Source organism: Pogoniulus pusillus, chromosome 23 (assembly GCF_015220805.1).
Source record: "Pogoniulus pusillus isolate bPogPus1 chromosome 23, bPogPus1.pri, whole genome shotgun sequence".
In the NCBI taxonomy this organism is placed as follows: domain Eukaryota; kingdom Metazoa; phylum Chordata; class Aves; order Piciformes; family Lybiidae; genus Pogoniulus; species Pogoniulus pusillus.
In genome coordinates, this window is record NC_087286.1 from 9,604,830 (window position 1) to 9,624,244 (window position 19,415).

Genomic DNA, 19,415 nt, shown 5'->3' on the forward strand with positions numbered 1-19,415 from the left:
TGCTCCCTCCTTGGAGGTGTTCAAGACCAGGTTGGTTGAGGGAGGCCTTGAGCAACCTGTTGTAGTGGAAGGTGTCCCTGCCTATGGTGGGGGTGGTGGTGTTTGGAACTGGATGAGCTTTGATGTCTGTATGAAGACAAATGCACATTAATGTTGACTGCTTGCAGAGTGAAAAGATGGGGAGGTGTTTGAAACTCGTTCTGGCTTCGCACCAAAGTGAAACATTAATGGGCTGTACTGTTGTTGGTTTTGTTTGACAAAATGCTTAGTGGATGTTATTCAACTGAAGAGTAAATATTCTTGAGACAGCTGTGGAGAGAAAAGAAAAATAAACCCAAGGTTGCAGCAGTTTGTAGCTGTGTGGTATGAAGCACTAATTTAATCAGCAGGCTCATCGTTACTTTGGGGCTGGCTTTTAAGATCTGGAGGGAGGCAAAGCTGTTCATAAAAGTGCATTTAAGAATGTTAAGTAGCCAAATTAGAGAGGCTTTTATTTCAGGGCCTGTGTGGTGTATTGCAAAGGGACAGAGAGACTATGGAGTTTGCCTGACTTGTCTGAGGCTCTGTATTTCACTGTAACGCCTGCAACTCTCTGCTGCCTCACCAGCATCCCTCTGCACACTAAGGTCCAGTAAGGGATGGGCTTTGCAGGACTGCCTGTGCTGAGTCCCTGGGGCAGTTCAAGGCAAGGTTGGACATGGCACTTGGTGCCATGGTCTAGCCTTGAGCTCTGTGGTAAAGGGTTGGACTTGATGATCTGTGAGGTCTCTTCCAACCTTGGTGATACTGTGAGTTGCCATCAACTTCACTCCTTCCCCTGTTAGCTGGGAAGGTCATTATGGTTTGTAACACCAAGCACCTTGCTTTTTGGTTTTTTTTTCTCCTTATTTAATACTACTGGTAGGGGATCTTATTAATCCTTGTAAATACCTGAAGGGTGTGTGCCAAGAAGGGACCAGGCTCTTTTCAGTGGTGCTCTGTGGTAGATCAAGGGACAATGGATGCAAACTGCAACCCAGAAAGTTCATTGCAATATGAGGAAAAGCTTCTTTGGTGTGAGGGTGCTGGAGCCCTAGAGTAGGCTGCCCAAAGAGGTTGTGGAGTCTCTGGAGATTTCCAAAACCCAGCTGGATGTCTTCCTCTGTGGCCTGCCTTAGATGATCCTGCCTTGTGAAGAGGGGGGTGAACTTCAGACATTCTTTCCAACCCCTACCATTCTATATGGGAACCTGAGCCAAGAATCTCAGTTTTATCCAACCGTGCAAGTCTTTGTATCATTCATGCATGAGCTCTGGAGTGTTTGGTGCACTGAAGCCCATGAATCAAAGCCCAGTGCCTTGGCCTCCTTACATAAAAGCTGTTTCTGGGAAGGTGGGCTTGATTTAGTGCCTTCTTGATGTGGTGCAGCTTTGTCTGGTGGGAGAAGTTTGTAGGACACACAAGTGCTTGACCTAATCAATAATTGTCAATTTCCAGGTATCACCTCCTAATAACAGTAATACTTCCATTTACTGTGTGTAACAGCTCTGCAGCTATGCTCTCCACAGCTATAAAAAGAATTTTTTTCACTTAAAAATAGTTTTGTTGGGTTTTTTTACTGTTCCCATTTAACAGCAGTGCTCTGAAGTTCAGTGTCACACTTGAATAAAAATTCCCAAGTGAACCAGAGACATAAATCATTTTTAGCACTTCCTATTTTTTTTCCACATGTGAAATATAAATATCATTAGAGTCTAGAGGGCTCTCAAGCAGGCTGAGGTGGGGGAAACTCCTCCATCTTGCTGTACTTCAGTAATCATAGTATCAAACAGGTTGGAAGAGACCTCCAAGATTATCAAGTATGGAAATGCTGGAAACACTAAAGGATATTTGGGTCTGTGTTTCTCAGGCAGCCCTGACAGGTGAGGGCAGGCTGAGAGAGCTGGGGCTGTGCAGCCTGGAGAAGAGAAGGCTGAGGGGAGACCTTATTGCCATGGACCAGTACATAAAGGGTGGCTGCCAGGAGGAGGAAGACTTCCTTTTGCCAAGGAGTCCATGGAAAAGACAAGAGCTGATGGGGACAAGTTACTGCTGGGGAGATTCCTATGGGACTCCAGAAGAAAATGTTTCCCCATTAGATCAGTGAGAGATTGGAATCATCTTCCTGGGTTAGTGGTGGAATCCCCTACACTGGACAGTTGTAAGGCTCAGCTTAACAGGGTGCTGGGCCAGCTCCTTTCCACTACACCATCTCCTAGAAAGGTTGGACCAGATGATCCTTGGGATCCCTTCTGGCCTGGCATTCTGTGAAATGTCACTTCTGGTTACTTGTGTCTGCCTTTTCTTCCCCTCACAAATTTGTCTTTTGGGTTTTGTTTTTCCTTTCTTTGCCACACTACATTTATGCTGCTCTGTGTGTATTTCTGTATGCTTTCATAGTTTATTTCCTTGTCCTGGCTGCCTCTGTTTTCCTCCCTACTTCATTTTTCTCTTCTGTTAGAGTTTGGTGGTGGCCCTGTTTGTGTGCTGACTTTCCCTGCTGCCGCCTTTGTGGGTTTGCTCTTCTCCACCTGCAGAAATCAGAGCTGTCAACTGTGGTCGAAAGATGCCAAGCATGAAAAAATAGTAGTGAAACCTTTATGGAGCAGTGAACAATCAGTCACCTTCCTTAGGGTAAGTGCCACTAAAAAAATCCAGACAGAGCAGCTTTAGCATTCCACACGGGGGGGTTTGAGTGTGTTTGAATAGGAGCATCTTGCTCCTGATATCTTTTAATTGGGAAGTGGTTTAGATCTGATTTGATGCACTCGAATTGTAAAAGGCACTCTACATCCTGAGGCTCAGCTAAGGCGGATTCAGTTACTTGCCTTTGCTGTTACCTGTTTCTAAAAGACAGTCCTGCCCTGTTTTCCTCTGCACAGAGGTAGCTGTAGGGAGTTTCTGCTCTTCCAGCACTGCCGACCCATTTCCCATCTATTTCTGTCACTCTATCAGTTAAAAATGCATCGGCAGGAAAGAAAATACTTCATGCCCTGTTCTCCAGCTGCTTTCCTCCACTTCCCTCAGCTTTGAAACATTTTTTTTGAGACCATGGTTTTCATCAGCCTCTTGCTTTTTTACCTTTCTTTTGCAATACAGCTGTAGCTGAGCATAGTGCTTAGCCTGTTTCCCTCAGCCAGGTTTCCTTCCATGCACTCAATTTGCATAGACTGCATTGGGTTGGAACAGACGCCCAAAGGTCGTTGTCTCCAGCAGCCCTCCGGTCAGCAGGGGCACCTCCAACTAGCTCAGGCTGCCCAGGGCCACAAGGAGGCTGATCCTGAATGTCTTCAGAGGCTGGGCCTCAGCCACACAACCCTGGGCAACCTGTTCCAGTTTTTCACCACTCTCATTGTGCAGAGCTTCCTCCTGATGTCCAACCTGAATCTCCCCTGCTCCAGTTTCAAACCGTTGCCCCTTGTCCTATCACTCCAAGCCCTTCTGAACAGTCTCTCCCCAGTCTTCCTGTAGGTCTGCTTCAGATATTGAAATGTAGCTTTAAGGTGTCCCCAGAGCCTTCTCTTCTCCAGGCTGAACAGCCCCAGTTGTTTCAGCCTGTCTCTATAGAGGTGCTCCAGCCCTCTGATCATCTTTCTGATGCTCTTCTGGACCCACTCGAGTAGGTCTCTTTTGTTGGGGCTCCCAGAGCTCGACACAGGACTCCAGGTGTGGTCTCACCAGAGCCTCTCAGGTAAAAGATCAGTTTTCTAATCAAGGTGAAATCTGCCTTTTAAAAACAAACAAATCAACTCAGATGGAATCTGATGATTCAGGCTGTCAGACTGGCACCACAAAGTCTTTTCTCGCACAGTAATCCACACGGGGGACTGCAGTGAGATGTCTTAACCTCCCCTATGAGGACAGGCTTAGAGGACTTGTGCTGTTCAGCTTGGAGAAGACTTTGGGGACCCTTCCAACAACCTAAAGGAAGCCTACAAGAAACTGAGGAAGGGAGTTTTACAAGAGTTTGTAGTGGCAGCACCAAAGGGAATGGACTGAAGCTTGAGGAGGGCCTAGATCAGGAAGAGTGACCAGCAGGAGCAGGGAACTGATTGTGCCTCTGTACTTAGCACTGGGGAAGCCACACTGACTACTGTGTTCAGTTTTGGGGTCTTCACTATAAGAAAGACATTGAGGTGTTGGAGCAGGTCTGCAGAAGGACAGCAAAGCTGATGAAGGGTCTTGAGAACAGAATTGATGAGGAGTGGCTGAGGGAACTGAGGTTGTTTAATCTGGAGAGAAGGAGGATGAAAGGAGACAATCTGGCTTGCTGCACCTCCTTGAAAGGAGGTTAGGGTTGGTCTTTTCTCCCTGGTATCGGGTGATAGAATGAGAGGACATGGCCTGAAATTGTGCCAGGGGAGGCTCAGGTTGGGTGTCAAGAAAAACATCTTTCCTGCAAGAGAGGTCAGGCATTGGAACAGGCTGCCCAGGGAGGTGGTGGAGCTGTCGGACCTAATGGTGGAGGTTGGTCTACTTTCCCTAGTAACAAGTGATAGGATGAGGGGAATACTCTTTGCAGGGGTTCTCCAAACCCCTGCAAGTGTTGGAAGGCTGCTGTTAGGTCCCTTCAAAACCATCTCCTCCTGAGACTGAGCAACTCCTGTTCTGCTAGCCTGTTGTCAGAGCACGAGTGCTCCAGCCGCTGGCCATCTGGGTAGCCCTTGCTGGTCTCACTCCAGTCTGGTGACCTTTCTGGTATTAGAAGCCTGGTGATGGATGCAGCATTGTGGAAGTGGTGTCACGAGTGCTAGGCAGAGGAGGGCAGTCCTCAGTCTGCTACCTGCGTTCCTGTTCCTACGGCCCCAGGCACCCTTCTGTGCCAAGCGAAGCTGCGAGCTGAGGGCTGACAAACCCTGGGTGCTTTCAGCTGCAGCTTGCCTTCTCAAGTAGCAGGAGGCATATGGCTGAGCCTTCTTCTCTAGTAGTGATCAGTATGCCACCATGGTCTGTCTCCTCCTGCCTCCATCTGTTGTCAGGCTGATGGCAGAGTAACCCATGGTGGGATGTATGCAGGGCTATGGTATGCAGCAGCACGTAGAGAGAATGGTGCATTTGCTTGGCTCTACTGCTGGCCCTTCTGGCAACAATTTGTGTTGGAAGCAGAACCCTTTCCTGGCATGGCAGAGTTCTTATTCACTTGTTGCTTCCTTCCCAACACTTTCAGCCAAGATGTGATAGGCAGAGTCTTAAGGGCAGAGATTTGAGAGGAGACCAATAGCAAAGAAAGGGGTTCTAGTACTAGGATGAGAGACAATGCCTTGAAACTGGAGCAGGGTAGATTTAAGTTGGAGAAAGAGCTTGGAGTGCTGGTGTACAGCAAGTTCTGCATGAGACAGCAATGTGCCCTTGTGGCCAAGACAGCCAATGGTATCCTGGAGTGCATTAGGAAAAGTGTGGCCAGCAGGTCTAGGGAGGTTCTTCTCCCACTCTGCCCTGGTGAGACCACATCTGGAGTATTGTGTCCAGTTTTGGGCTCCCCAGTTCAAGAGACACTGGGACCTGCTGGAGAGGGCCCAATGGAGAGCCCTGAGGATGACTGGGGGACTTGAGCATCTCCCCTACGAATAGAGACTGAGAGCCCAGGGTGTGGGGGTGGTTGAACTCAATCTCTGTGGGTCCCTTCTGACCTCTAACATTCTGTGAAACTGCAGACAGAGCTGCATAAGCTTAGGGTGCAGGTGTGCTGGTACAGGAGGACAGACAGATGAACAAGCCTGGCACAGCTGAGCTCAGACGTGAGCAGTGTGTTTGAAGTGTTAGATGTGTGCTGAATTTTGCAGTTTTAAGCAGATGCTGAAGAAATGCTTGAAGCACTTGGAAATGCTCTAGTTTGGGTATTGAAACTGTTTTTGTGTTGTGCATTTGTTCTTGTGCTAAAAGCTATTTGTGGCAGGAACTCTGTGCTCCTGTCTGGTGGCAGACTTCTCTCGCAGTGTAAACATGCATATGAAGCCCCCAGGAGCAATCTCAGAAGGAGTAAGGAAGTATAATTATGCATCCTAGAGGCATTTGCAGCCCAGTTGAGTTTTGGCAGAAGGCTTATGGCTTGTTAGGCCTTAAAATACTATTTTTGTGTCTGAACTATAGAGGAAAATGCAGGGTTTAGAATGTAAAAGACTTTTGTAGTGTAAATTACAACTGGCCCATGGAGGAAGCTGTGTGCTTCGCTGGTGGTTGGGTGCAAATTGACCAGCGCTCAGCTGATTTGAGGATGTTATTCACCTGGACACTTTTGACTCTATCTCCCACAGGAGAAACTGCTCATGGCTTGGATAGGTGGATGCTTCCTTAGGTAAAAACTGGCTGGTGGCTGGGCTCAAAGAATGGTGGAGAGTGAAGTTCAGTTGGTGGCTGGTCACAAGCAGCACTCAGCGCTGGGGCCACTTCCCTTTAATGTCTTTATCAATGATCTGGGCAGGGGATTTGAGGTACTTCAGTATGTCTGAAGATAGCAGGAAGTTGGGGCAGAGTGTTGGCTTGCTTGAGGGTAGGGAGGCTCTGCAAGGAGATCTGGAGTGGTTGTGTCTCTGGGCTGAGGCCAGTTCTAGTGGTTGCCAAGCCTGTTAGGAATGTAAAAGCAGTATGGAGTCTCTGCCCTACTAATTCTGGTATTTTCCACTTGGCAAAGCTCCTAGCTTTTGCCTTTTTTAATTTTTGCTCTAGCACACAAGTAAACATAACTCTGTTTAATTAACTTTGCTGCTAACTTGGAGTTGCTGATGTTGGCACAGGTTTGGAAGAGAAGTGCTTAATGCACTGCAATTACAGCAGAAGAGGTGGCAATATTAAGACACTGGAGATGAGTTGTTTGCATATCCCTTCTGGTCTCCTCCTCCAATTTTTTAATAGTATCCAAATTACTGAAATTGTCTGAGGTCTGCTGCTCTAGCTAGTTGCAGAAAGAGTCCTTCTGAAGGGCTCTGTGGAAAGTGCACAGCTATTGTGGTGCTGTGCTGTTCCTGGCACTCCTGAGAGAGGAGAGCAAGGTACTGTAGTCATAAAGCAGTATCAGCCCTAGCAGAGCTGTGAGGATACAGGGCAGACCTGCTGCTGTAAATCAGCAAGCAAAGCTAGAGAGGAACTCTGCTTTAGTCTGTCTTAGTGGCTGCTCTGACTTAGGGACTTTTGTCTCCCGAGTGTTTCGAAAGACTTACACATAGAATGGTTTGGGTTGGAAGGGACCTTAAAGATCATCTAGTTCCAACCCCTCTGCCATGGGCGGGGACACCTTCCACCAGCCTGGGTTGCTCAAAGCCTCATCCAACCTGGTCTTGAGCACCTCCAGGGGAGAGAGCAGCCACAACCTCCCTGGGCAACCTGTTCCAGTGTCTCACCACCCTCACTGGAAAAAATTTCTCCCCAATCTCCAGTCTGTCTGCTCTCTTCCAGCCCAAAGCCATTGTCCCTCAGCCTGTTGTTACAATTCCTCCCTCACCTCTCCTGTAGCCCTCTTCAGGTACTGGAAAGGAACCAGGAGCTCTCCCTGGAGCCTTCTTTTCTCCAGGCTAAGGAGCCCCAACAGGGAACAGTTCTTCAGCCTTCTGATCATCTTCATGGCCTCCTCTGGACCCACTCCAGCAGCTCAATGTCCTTCTCCTGTTAGGAGCACCAACACAATAATAACCTCATCCTGTGGAAATCACAAGGCATTTGTTGTGCACTGGTGACCACCTCCAAAGAATTGAAAAGCAAAGCCCTCTTAAACAGCTGTGGAGTTCTCTGTGTCTAGGTAGTGCCTGAGCTCGCTGGTGAGAGCAGTCCAGCAGTGGTGGATAGTGAGATGTGCCTGCATCTTCTGCCTCCCTGACTCATTTCCTGTGCTCTTTGACAGATTTCTCTGTTGCAGCCAGATTTTTATCACTTCGTGTTGCCACAGTTGCCTCTGCCTCCCAGCTTTTCCTGAACTTCTTGTGCATCGTTTGTGGCTCCTCCTGCAGCAGTGACTCAGAATTGTGCTGTCAGTGCCAGTTACTGCCCTGCTGGTGGATTCCTGCACATCTCTGAGCTAACCTTTAGTTCCCAGCATGCTGCTGACTCATTCTCTTTTCCCCAAACACCAGCTGAGGAAAAGGTAAAATACTGATAGCATGAGTGTCTGCCTGCACTGAAAACTCTGCAGCTCTGGTTTTGACCTCCATGCTGCTTGGATTTTACCCCTTTTGAGCTTTTAGCCAAGCCTGGATGCCACCTGGCTGAGGTCTCTATGATGATAATTCTTTGTATTAGCTGATAATGTCAGATGTGAAATGTGTCCTCCTCCTGCTGAATCTTCTCAGATCTTTCAAATGAGAAGTTTTTGACATGAATTTCTTGTCAAGCAGGACTTGCCTGTCTCTTTCTTATGTCGTTGTGTATAACAAATAGCAAATGTGAGCAAGAGGCTCTTCCTTGGAAGGAAAAATCACAGCCTGCAATTGTTTCTGTGCTTCATGGTAAAAATTGTTCAGCCTGGAGAGGAGAAAGCTCCAGAAGGACCTTATAACTGCCTTCCAGTAGCTGAAGGGATCCTACATGAAGGCTGCAGAGGGACTTTTCATAAGGATGTTTAGGGATTGGACAAGAGGGAAAAGTTTGAAGCGGAGGGAGAGCAGGCTTAGACTCGATCTTAGGAAGAAACTCTTCAGTATCAGGGTGATGAGACTGTGGAACAAGCTGCCCAGAGAGGCTGTGGATGCCTCCTCCCTGGAGGTGTTGGAGACCAGGCTGGACGGGGCCTTGAGTAGCCTGGTCTAGTTGAGAGGCACCCTTGCACATGGCAGGAAAATTGGGTTAGATGATCTTTAAGGCCTCTTCCAGCCTAGGCCATTCAATCATTCTATCATTTCTAAGATCATTGCTTATTTTAGAAGCAGCAGCTCCATGCTTTAAGCTGAAAAAAGCTATGCTTAGCCTTGACCAAGAAGTACTTTATTATGTTTGAAGTGCCTGTATAAACTGATTATATCAGTGACAAGTATTTACATCCGATCAGAGAAGTAAACAATGCAGATGACAAGTGGAAAAAACCTCAGCTGAAATCCAAATCAGCCTTTAAACTGATCCTGTTAAGCATTTATCACAATGTATTATGGTGATTTAAAAAAAAAAAAGGGGGGGGGGGGGAAAGAATCATTTAGCAAAATGAAATTAGCAGAGGGCTCTGCTAAGGGCTGTCACTTCAGCTGTAGCTGATTTATTAAACCACCCCCATGGTAGAGCAAAGCAGAAAGAGAAGGGGTTTATAGTACAGGTTTATGGAAATGCTTGCCTCAAGCAGATTAAAAAGACTAGTGTTAAATTTAAATCCTATCTTCAGCCTTTACATTTGTTTTAAGCTTACTGAGAATGAGGCTTCAAAAAAAACCCCAAAAACCCAAACCCCACAGTATTTAAGATGTTAAATTACCTCAAAACTAAGATGTGTTGTGCTACTGAATTATAGACCTGAAAGGCAGCTGTAAAAAGGATTGCATCTGCTTTTTAGCTTTAAGGCACTGAAACTGTTTCAGTACGACATTCTGAATGAGGATATGTAACTGGATGGCAACAGCCTTCAGCTCTTTTAGTCCTTGAGTAGGTCCAGAGAAAGGCAATGGAGCTGGTGAGGGGTCTGGAGAAGAGAGCTGATGAGGAGCAGCTCAGGGAGCTGGCGGTGTTTAGCCTGGAGAAAGGAGGCTGAGTGGGGACGTCATCGCTCTCTGCAGCTCCCTCCAAGGAAGTTGGAGTGAAGCTGGTGTTGGTGTCTCCTCCCTCGTAACAAGTAACAGGATGAGCAAAAATGGCCTCAGGGTTACCCCAGGGGAGGTTTAGGTTGGATATCAGAAGAAACTTCTTGCCTGAAAGTGTTGTCAACCACTGTCGCAGGCTGCCCGGATAGGTGATTGAGTCCCTGTTGCTGGAGGTGCTTCAGAGAGGCAGAGATGCGGTGCCGTGGGACGTGGTTTAGCCTTGGTGGAGTTAGAGAATGGTTGGACTGGATGAGCTTAAAGGTCTTCTCCAACCAAAGGAGTTCTGTGGTTCTCTGTCAGTTCTTAGGCTGTTGAAAGAGCTGTGAAGTTCTGAAGAGCAATTGTGGAAGCAACCATTCCTTCTGCAAATGGTCAGAAGTAAAAGCTGGTGTCTGCCGGGGCAAGGTTTGTGTTCCTGTGCTTCGTACCGGGGAGCAGGTGTAACGTGGGAGCTGGGCTTGCAGACACCACCTCTGCTCCTGGGGCTCGCAGGGTCCCTGGGGGCTAGGGCTGTGACCATTACCTCATTGCTGCCCATGCTTGTTCACAAGGGGACTGGGCCAAAAAACCCATCTGAGCTGACTCCCAAGCTGTGCTCTCCATCTTACAAGGACTGAGTGGAGGCGATTGCTGTGCTGATAGTAGCAAGACCATGGCACATAACCAAGGTGAAGCTTATGGGAGTGCTTTTGGCATTCAACGTGTGAGTAACACCATTTCTGAACTGCATATGTGCCACTTGATTACGTTTTCATTGTTGTTTCTATTTTTTGGGTAGGGCAGGAATTTGGCAATTCTGTCTCTGTATGGTTTGAGTTCTGTCACCAGTGTGATTTATCTGTGGATATCTCATGGCTGCTTTTTGAAGGGCTGCTGTTGTTTGAGGTGTACATTATGCATTGTTCATTGTTGTCATCTTCCTTGGGTATCAGCAAGCCCTGGCTGTGAGGTGGCTCATTGCCTTCTCCATCTGTGCACTGCTGCTTTCCAAACAGGGCTTCTGTCTCTCCCTGTGGCTAGCCTGGCATTTATCCTTAAACTGGAGCTCAGGAGCTTCCACCTCAATGTAAGGAAAAACTTCACTGGCTCAGGCTGCCCAGAGAGGCTGTGGCATCTCTTTCTCTGGAGACTTTCAAGACCTGTCTGGATGTGTTCCTGCGTGGCCTGCCCTGGGTGATCCTACCTGGTCTCCAGAGGTCCCTTCCAAGCCCTACTGCTCTATGATTTTATGAACCTGTCCATGTTGTCTCCATAAAGCAGGACTGATGGTGATGTTTTCAGAGCAAATCCTTCTACCGCAAACCCAGTACACTTACAGCAGAGTTCTGCCTTCTTTAGGAAAGAGTGCTGGGCTGCACCTGACTCTCTAGCATGTGTAAATGTTTACCATTTGGCTTTGTGCTTCTCCTTCTAGACATTACCCAAAGCAGTCCTTCACCACAGTGGCTGATACACCAGAAAACCTTCGCCTGAAGCAGCAAAGCGAATTGCAAAGTCAGGTAAATCAAATAATTCTTTTGCCTCATTACTACTGGACTCTCTGTCTGCCTCTCTATAGTTTGCCCAAGCACTGTTGATATTTCTCTGTACTGATGCACAGCAGCACTCTTAAGTGTAAAAAAATCCTTGTAAGATGTTATAACACTGCAAAACTCGGAGTCCTATTTCTGCTCTCACCTACACCACTTACCAAGCTGCCGCAGCTGGCACCACTGAGGTGTTCCAGGCTACACAAAGTATCTTTTAGCACTTGAAGTGTTACAACTCAACCCAGAGGGTTCATCTTTCTTCAACAGTCTTTGCTGCCCTGCATCAGCATGAAGTAACTGTGTGGTTAGAAAACAATTTGCCGTTAGCAGGCGTTCAGAAGCCTTTAATGCTTGTCAGCTCTGAACTGAATGCTCAGTGATGGATCTGTCCTGTCCCCTCTGAGCTCCTACGTGGAGCAATCTGTTAGCCAGTTGTGAGAAATATGCAATCCATCAAAAATTAATAAGTAATACATTGAATTTAACATGTGAAATGAAGAAGGTGTAGAGGGAGAGAGATGAAAATGGCAATGATATGTGACTCCCAGCATGATATTTGTTTACTGTTGTTGCTCAGTAATCCATAACACACGGTCCCTATCTATAGTGAGTCCTTAATATCTGGACAACCCTCTAATGCCCCTCTCCTTCCCCCTTCTTCCCTGCTGTTTGATTTTATGTAGCCCTGGAAGTTTGCCTGGCTGTGTGAGACAGTTGATAATATTGGATAGCTTTTTATTTTGTGAAAATTCTGGATATTTTAGTTTATTTTTAACTGATTTTTTTATTCTGGGTTTGGTTGCAGTCTCTCATTATGGATTGAGAATTATTGTTGTCAATTTGTGTAATAAGCTGTAGTGGAAGGCAGGGTGCAGGCACCAACAGCTTCTGTGTTTGGGAAGCTCTCTGAGGGTTAGTAGGTTGTGGTTAGAGAAATTCTTTCATGCTGAAATTCTGCCATCTGAAGAAAAAGGAGTTTGTGGAATATTCATTTCTACAGGTGATTTTAGAGTAGAGTTTGCTTCATTTTCTTGTGGCTCAGTGGTTCTGTGTACCACAGTTATTGCCATGGAGTCGAGGGACTTGCAAACTACAGTTTTTTACAGGTCTGTTTCAAGGAAAAGAAACTTTGAGCACACTTCTTTTTGGTGTGATTTGATGGAAAACGTTGGGATTCAGGAGGAGAATAAAACATCTCTCCTCTTTCTGCCAGTCGTTCACTGTGTTGTGTCTGTGTGAGCACCCACATGCAGGTGGGTATATGCAAATGTCCAGCTGTGTGTTTTCCCTGCCTGCTTACCCCCAGGATATCAGTTGCCCCATGGCTGTTTGCCTGCTGAAACTTTTTAAGGAGTCTGACTTGGTTACAGCTCCCTGGTGAGCAGCAGCAATGAGGAGAAAGCCATCTGACTACCTCATGGCTACACCACCTGCTCTGGGAGCCTGTGGTGAAAAGTGCTGAGATGTGCAACAATTTCACACCTGAGCTCTTAGAGTAAGGGTCATGGTTTGCATGAAAGGCCCTCAGCAGAGTCTCCCAAACCATAGTTTTTAAAATAGTGACAAAAGACAGATTGTAATGGGACTGGTTTCTGTAGGTAAGCTTTAACTGGAGAGCTTAGTTGAAACTCACAGAATTAACCAGGTAAGAAAAAATCTTTGAGATAATCCAGTCCAACCTATCACCTAACCCTTCTAGTTAACTAAACCATGGCACTAAGTGTCTTATTCAGTCTCCTTTTAAACGTCTCCAGGGATGGTGACTCCACCACCTCCCTGGGCAGCCCATTCCAATGCCAATCACTCTTGCTGTGAACAACTTCTTCCTAACAGCCAGCCTGAACCTGCCCTGACACAGCTCGAGGCTGTGTCCTCTGGTCCTGTCACTGAGACAGAAGAGACCAACCCCACCTGGCTACAGCCTCCCTTCAGGTAGCTGTAGACAGCAATGAGCTCTGCCCTGAGCCTCCTCTTCTGCAGGCTGCACACCCCCAGCTCCCTCAGCCTCTCCTCACAGGGCTGTGCTCCAGGCCCCTCACAGCTTTGTCGCCCTCCTGTGGACACCTTCAGTACCTCAACATCTCTCTTGAATTGAGGAGCCCAGACCTGGACACAGCACTCAAGGTGTGGCCTGACCAGTGCTGAGTACAGGGGAAGAATAACCTCCCTGGTCCTGCTGGCCACACTGCTCCTGATACAGGCCAGGATGCCATTGGCCTTCCTGGCCACCTGGGCACACTGCTGGCTCATGTTCAGCTGTCAATCAGTACCTCCAGGTCCCTCTCTGCCTAGCTGCTCTCCAGCCACTCTGTCCCCAGCCTGTAGCACTGCATGGGGTCATTGTGGCCAAAGTGCAGAACCTGGCACTTGGCCTTGTCAAAACTCCTGGCATTGGACTGTGCCCATCTGTTCAGCCTGTCCAGGTCGCTCTGCAGAGCCCTCCTGCCCTTAACAGGTCAGCACTTGCTCCCAACTTGGTGGTGTCTGCAAACTTACTGATTTTTTTTAGAATTCAGGGAGGCATGGATGGGAGGGATCCTGTTTGGGTGTTTGGAAAGGACAATCCTCACAGGCAAATCACAAACTCACTTAGAAAACACACCTTGCTTCCAAGCCTTCTGCTCTCTCCACAGTTGTGAGAGTACGTCTGAGGGACTAGGAGCTGTTGGGAATTGTCAGGGAGGCATAAAGGTCAACTGGTAGGCATCACTTTGTGGGAAGAGTAACACAAACTGATGAGTGCTGAGTTGATACTTACTACTGAGCTGAGCGGTGTTGTCAATACACCAGAGGGACAGGATGGCATCCAGAGGGACCTGGACAAGCAGAGAGGGGTTCCCAGGTGAGCCTCATAAGGTTCAACAAGAGCAACTGTGGGGTCCTGCACCTGGGCCAGAACAATCCTCACTGTCAAAACAGGCTGGAGGAGGAGGTGATAGAAAGCAGGCCTGAGGAAAAGGACTTGGGGTGCTGGTAGATGAGAAGCTGGACAGGAGCAGGCAGTGTGAGCTTGCAGCACAGAAGGCCAAAGGCAGCATGGGCTGCATCAAAAGATGCATTGCCTGCAGATGGAGAGAGAGGATCTGCTACTTTATTCTGCTCTGGTGAGACCTCACCTGGAGTACTGCATCCAGCTCTGGAGCCCTCAATATAGGAAGGACATGGACCTGATGGAACAGGTGTGGATCAGAGGCTTGGAGCAGCTCTGCTATGAGGACAGGCTGAGGTATATGGGATTGTTCACCCTGGAGAAGAAAAGGCTTCAGGGAGACCTAATAGCAACCTTCCAGTAGAAGAAGGCTGGAGAAAGACTGTTTGCAAAGGCCTGTAGAGACAGGACGAAGGCAATGGCTGCAAACTAGAGCAGAGCAGATTTAGATTGGATGTGAGGAACAAGTTCTTTACTATGAGGGTGGTGTAACACTACAACAGGTTGCCCAGGGAGGTGGTTGATGCTCCATCCCTGGAGTTATTAAAGGTGAGACTGGATAGGGCTGTAGGTGACCTGATCTAGTGGAGGATGTCCCTGCTGAGTGCACAGGGGGGTTTGACTAGCTGACCTCTGGAGGTCCCTTGCAGCCTGGACCATTTTAGGATTCTATGATAATGAAGACTGAAATAATTCCTGTGCCATGAGTGTGTGCTACCTCAGTACATGATGGGCTTGGTACATCTCCAGTTTAGCGCACATCTTCCAGACTCCCCTGCATTGTCTGTCCTAGCTAAACACATCATCTATAATTTGCTGTTGTTCACATCTCACAGGATTGTTTTAGCTGGAAAAGCCCTTCAAGATCATCCAGTCCAACCATTCCCTAACTCTACCAAGGCTGGATCTAAACCATGTCCCTCAGCATCATATCTCTGCCTGTTGGAAACATTTCCATGGATGAGGATTCCATTGCCTCCCTGGGCAACCTTTCAGAGGTTGAAAGCCCTTTCAGGGAAGAAGTTTCTTCTGATATCCAGTCTAAACCTCCCTGGTGCAACTTGAAGCCATTTCCTCTCATGCTATCACTTGTTCCTAGGGAAACCAACCTCCTCCTGGCTCCAACCTCTCTTCAGGGAGTTGCAGAGATATAGGAGGTCTCCCCTCACCTCATCTTGTTTCAAGGCTGTGCAGTGGAAAAAAGTATATGTAGGTGGTTCCATGTAAAAGGCTCTTCCTGAACCAAACTTGGTGGGATAGAATCCCATTATTGTGACTTTCCAGTACTCATCTGAGTACTCATCTTTCCAGTACTCATCTTCTGCCAGAGCAGGGACAATTTGAGACTGAAAAGATTACATGTTAAGCAACATGGAAAAAAAATACATTAACATCCAGGTCAAGAGCAAAGCAAAGCTTTTCTACAGTAATAGCTGCTTTCTCCTTTCTAAGTAAACATCTTCAATGCTTTTAGTTCTGAAGAAGCACAACCTTGTGTTTAACTGCAGGACTCCAAGTGCCTTTTGAAAATCTGTGGCTTTGGAAATGTTGTTTATCTTGCTCAGCAAAGCAGGAGGAGCTGGGAAAGGAAAGATCATTAAATATTGTGTCAGCTACCAGACCTGTGTTCTTGGAGATGTCTTGTTTGGATTGTCATTTAAGCAGCAGTTGACAGGGTTTTAAGTGGGAGTGCTGGGTCCTCTGTCAAGAATCCATTAAGGTCAGCATCAGGTGCCAGGTTGTCATGCTGGCACAATGTGACAGGAGCAAAACAAGCCACCCCAAAAGGCTGTTTTCTGCAGGAGTCAATAGAAAATGGGTTAAAACACTTGAAAAATTATCTCATTAGGAAGTTAAATGGTGGAAGTTAAAAGCTTTCCAGAGAACATTCTCCTTCTGTATAATAAAATTTCAGAGCTTCTCCTTTTTGCCTTTCTTGCAGGAGCTTTTGATTTGGTAGTTGGAAGGAGGAGCTGGAAGGTTTTGTTAGTTTGATCACTCATCCTGGAGATGAGGCTGTTTTGGTGAGGCTCCTGGTTGAAGGGAAAGCAATTTAAAGTTCTTTCCTCCTCTACTACCTAAAGAGAGGTTGCATGCAGGTAGGAGTCAGGCTCTTCTCCCAGGCAACTATTGACAAGACAAGAGGGCATGGCCTGAAGCTGTGCCAGGGGAGGTTTAGGTTGGAAATTAGGAAGCATTTCCTCATGGAAAAGGTTGATTAGGCACTGGAATGGTCTGCCCAGGCAGGTGGTGGAGTCACCATCTCTGGAGGTCTTTAAGCAAAGATTGAACATGGCACTTGGTGACATGGTTTAGCTGATGTGGTGATGTTAGGTTATAGACTGGACTTGATGATGTCAGAGATCTTCTCCAGCCTCAGTGATTCTGTAAATAAAGGCTATGGGCAGGGACCCATCATCTTGAACAATATTTTTCTTCATGTTGCTCTGGTGAAAAGTCTCTGTCTTTCCTTAGTTGTTTCACTCCATAGCATGCCCTGGATGCCTTCCATATGCACTTGCACCTCCTGGATGAACTCCTGGGCTCTTCTAAGCTATGTTTACTTGGGAGTTGCAGTATCATGTCAGTCATGGTGATACTGAGCATTTGGAAGAAACCAAACATCAGAGAAGAGAATAAGTAAAATCCTTCTTCTCAGATGTTTCCTCTAGGATGGCCACACTCCACTCTGCTCAGGTTGAGGAGAGAGTCTCTGCCTAATGGTTCCCTGTGAGGAGATGAGGATTGTGAACTGAAACGCAGAAAAATGCTGTTGTATGAAGGGAAAGACTTGTCCAATGTGAGGATGACTGATGGCTGAACACTGGCACAGGCTGTCAGGAGAGGCTGTGGCATGTCCATGCTTAGAGATTTGGAGGAGAGGGCTGGGCTCAGCCCCAAGCTGAGCAGTGGATATGAACTTGGACATAGGAGGTTTCACCTCAACATGAGGAGAAACTTCTTTACTATGAGGGTGCTGGAACCCTGGAGCAGGCTGCCCAGAGAGGTTGTGGAGTCTCCTTCTCTGAAGACTTTCCTGACCCATCTGGATGCATTCCTGTGTGAACTACCCTGGGTGATCCTGCTTCTGGCAGGGGGGTTGGACTGGATGAGCTCTGGAGGTCCCTTCCAGCCTTTAATATTCTGTGGTTCTGTGAATCTGCTGTGGCTGACTGTGCTTCTCATAGGATGATGCACTAGATCCCGAGTTCCACTTCAACCTCAACTGTTCTCAGATCCTCTGATTCTTTGTTGTGTCCTGCCTCAGGTTTCTCAACCATTTCTGTCATCTTCTTTCCTGCCCCTTTCTCTTAGCTCACTGTTCCAAGAGCACAGGTTAGCAAACTTCTAGGCAGATGCTTTTTATTAGCTGTTTTTCTCCATTGGTTAAAAAGCTTCTTCAGTTTATCTGCTCAGCTCTTCTGAATGTTTTGGAATGAACTGCTGCAGTAAGTGCTGTAGGGGAATGAGATGCTGGGTGGATTACTAAAGCAGGCACTTAATGGATGTCCTGGGGTATCCTGAGTGAGCTCATTGGAGAAGTCATGGGGAAAAGGGTTCTTGGAGCTGGAGGCAAAGATAAAAATATCTTCCTGCAGCTGAGGAATGAAGAAAGAAAATATGACATAGCGAGCTTTAAAGATGGCTTAAGAGAAGACTCTAGGGAGACCTTCTGGCTGCCTTTCAATCCCTGAAGGAATCCTACAAGAAGGCTGCAGAGGGACTTTTCATAAAAGGATGTCTAGAGACAGGACAAGGGGGAATGATTTGAAGCTGAGAGAGAGTAGGTTTGGACTGGATCTTAGGAAGAGGTTCTGTAGTATGAGGGTGTTGAGACTGGAACAGGTTGCCCAGGGAGGTTGTGGATGCCTGCTCCCTGGAGGTAATCAGGGCCAGTTTGGATGAGGTCTTGAGCCATCAAGTCTAGTTGAGAGGTGTCCCTGTCTGTGCTAGTTTGAGGCTAATTGGAATATTTTAACAAGAGAAAATAGATGATTGGTTGTGAAAAGAAACTAATGATGAAGTCCATATCGTTCACTGGTTTGCTGAGAGGGATTAAAAGCCAAAACATCAACAGTTTGTCACTGTGGTCTGTGATGCTGGATCTATTCACTTCCTAGGTTCACTCCCATCTAGTATCTCTCCACTTATATTGGCTGACAGAAAATAACCTAAGCTTTGTTTTGTTTGTCTGTCTGGGAAAGTAGAGGGAGAAAAAGAGGGTGGCTTTGAGCCCTTCTGGGTAGCTTTGTTTGTCTGGGAGGTAGTTTGGATTTCTAGACCATTTCTAACTTGTATGTAATTGCAGATGTTTGCAAACAGATTGTGTAGGTATGCTGGTACATTTTGCTTTGCTGTAAATAGAGCTGCAGCTTGATTCCAAGCCTTCTCAGCTAGTCTGGTACATTTCAATAGTGTATGTGTGTGTAGGAAAAGTTCCTAACCCACTGTGCTGTTGGTGGTGGGGAGGTTCCAGTAGGTAATCTCTAAGATCACCTCCAACTTAAACCATTCTATGGCAATCTTTTTTAAAGCTAAGTCATCAGGTGCTGATATTTTTTCTGTTCCTCTCTCCAGACGTCCAAGGGTCTGAACCCAATGTGCCATATGTGTATGAAGGGAGGGCTAAGAGAATGAAGAGAGTGAATGAAGGCTTCTCAGTCATTCATCTTGCTTTTGCTTGTGAGCAACAAGTCCCAGAGCAGTAGGTTGGGTTTGTGCATTAAAATAAACCCAGACTGCCTGCAGGGAAGTTCTGTCTTGCTCCCCTGTGAGTCCCTGCACAGCAGCATTTTGTAAACCATGCTCACCTACTAAACAGGATTTTTTTTCCAACTCCTGGTTTCTTCTTTCCCCTCTGAAGACTATTTAAGTGACTTGCTTTATCTACATGAGTCTAAGGCGAAACAATCACTCTGATGTGAATAACGCAAAGCCCAAGAGGAGTGCAGGGGAAAGAACTAAACACAAGGATATCAAATGGCTGGAGTGGGTCCAGAGGAGATCATGAAGGTGATCAGAAGGCTGGGGCAGCTCCTCTACAGGCACAGGCTGCAAGACTTGGGGCTATTCGGCCTAGGGAAGCAAAGGCTGCAGGGAGACTTGAAAGCAGCCTTCCATTACATGAAGGGGGGCTGCAGAATGGCTGAGGAGGGACTGTATACAAGGGCTTGGAGGATGAGGGGGAATAGACTGAAACTGGAAAAGAGATTTAGACTGGAGACGAGG

General features: G+C 47.1%; 1 protein-coding gene across 3 annotated transcripts in view; it reads left to right on the forward strand.

Annotated features, from left to right (window-relative positions):
• The window catches only part of NEBL (nebulette), a 274,767-nt gene that overhangs the window by 73,834 nt on the left and 181,518 nt on the right, over positions 1-19,415 (forward strand). For all 3 annotated transcript variants that reach the window (XM_064162528.1, XM_064162529.1, XM_064162530.1), the window contains one exon: positions 11,143-11,227. In XM_064162528.1, the coding sequence (XP_064018598.1) occupies positions 11,143-11,227 (85 nt within the window). The remainder of the gene's footprint in view (positions 1-11,142; positions 11,228-19,415) is intronic.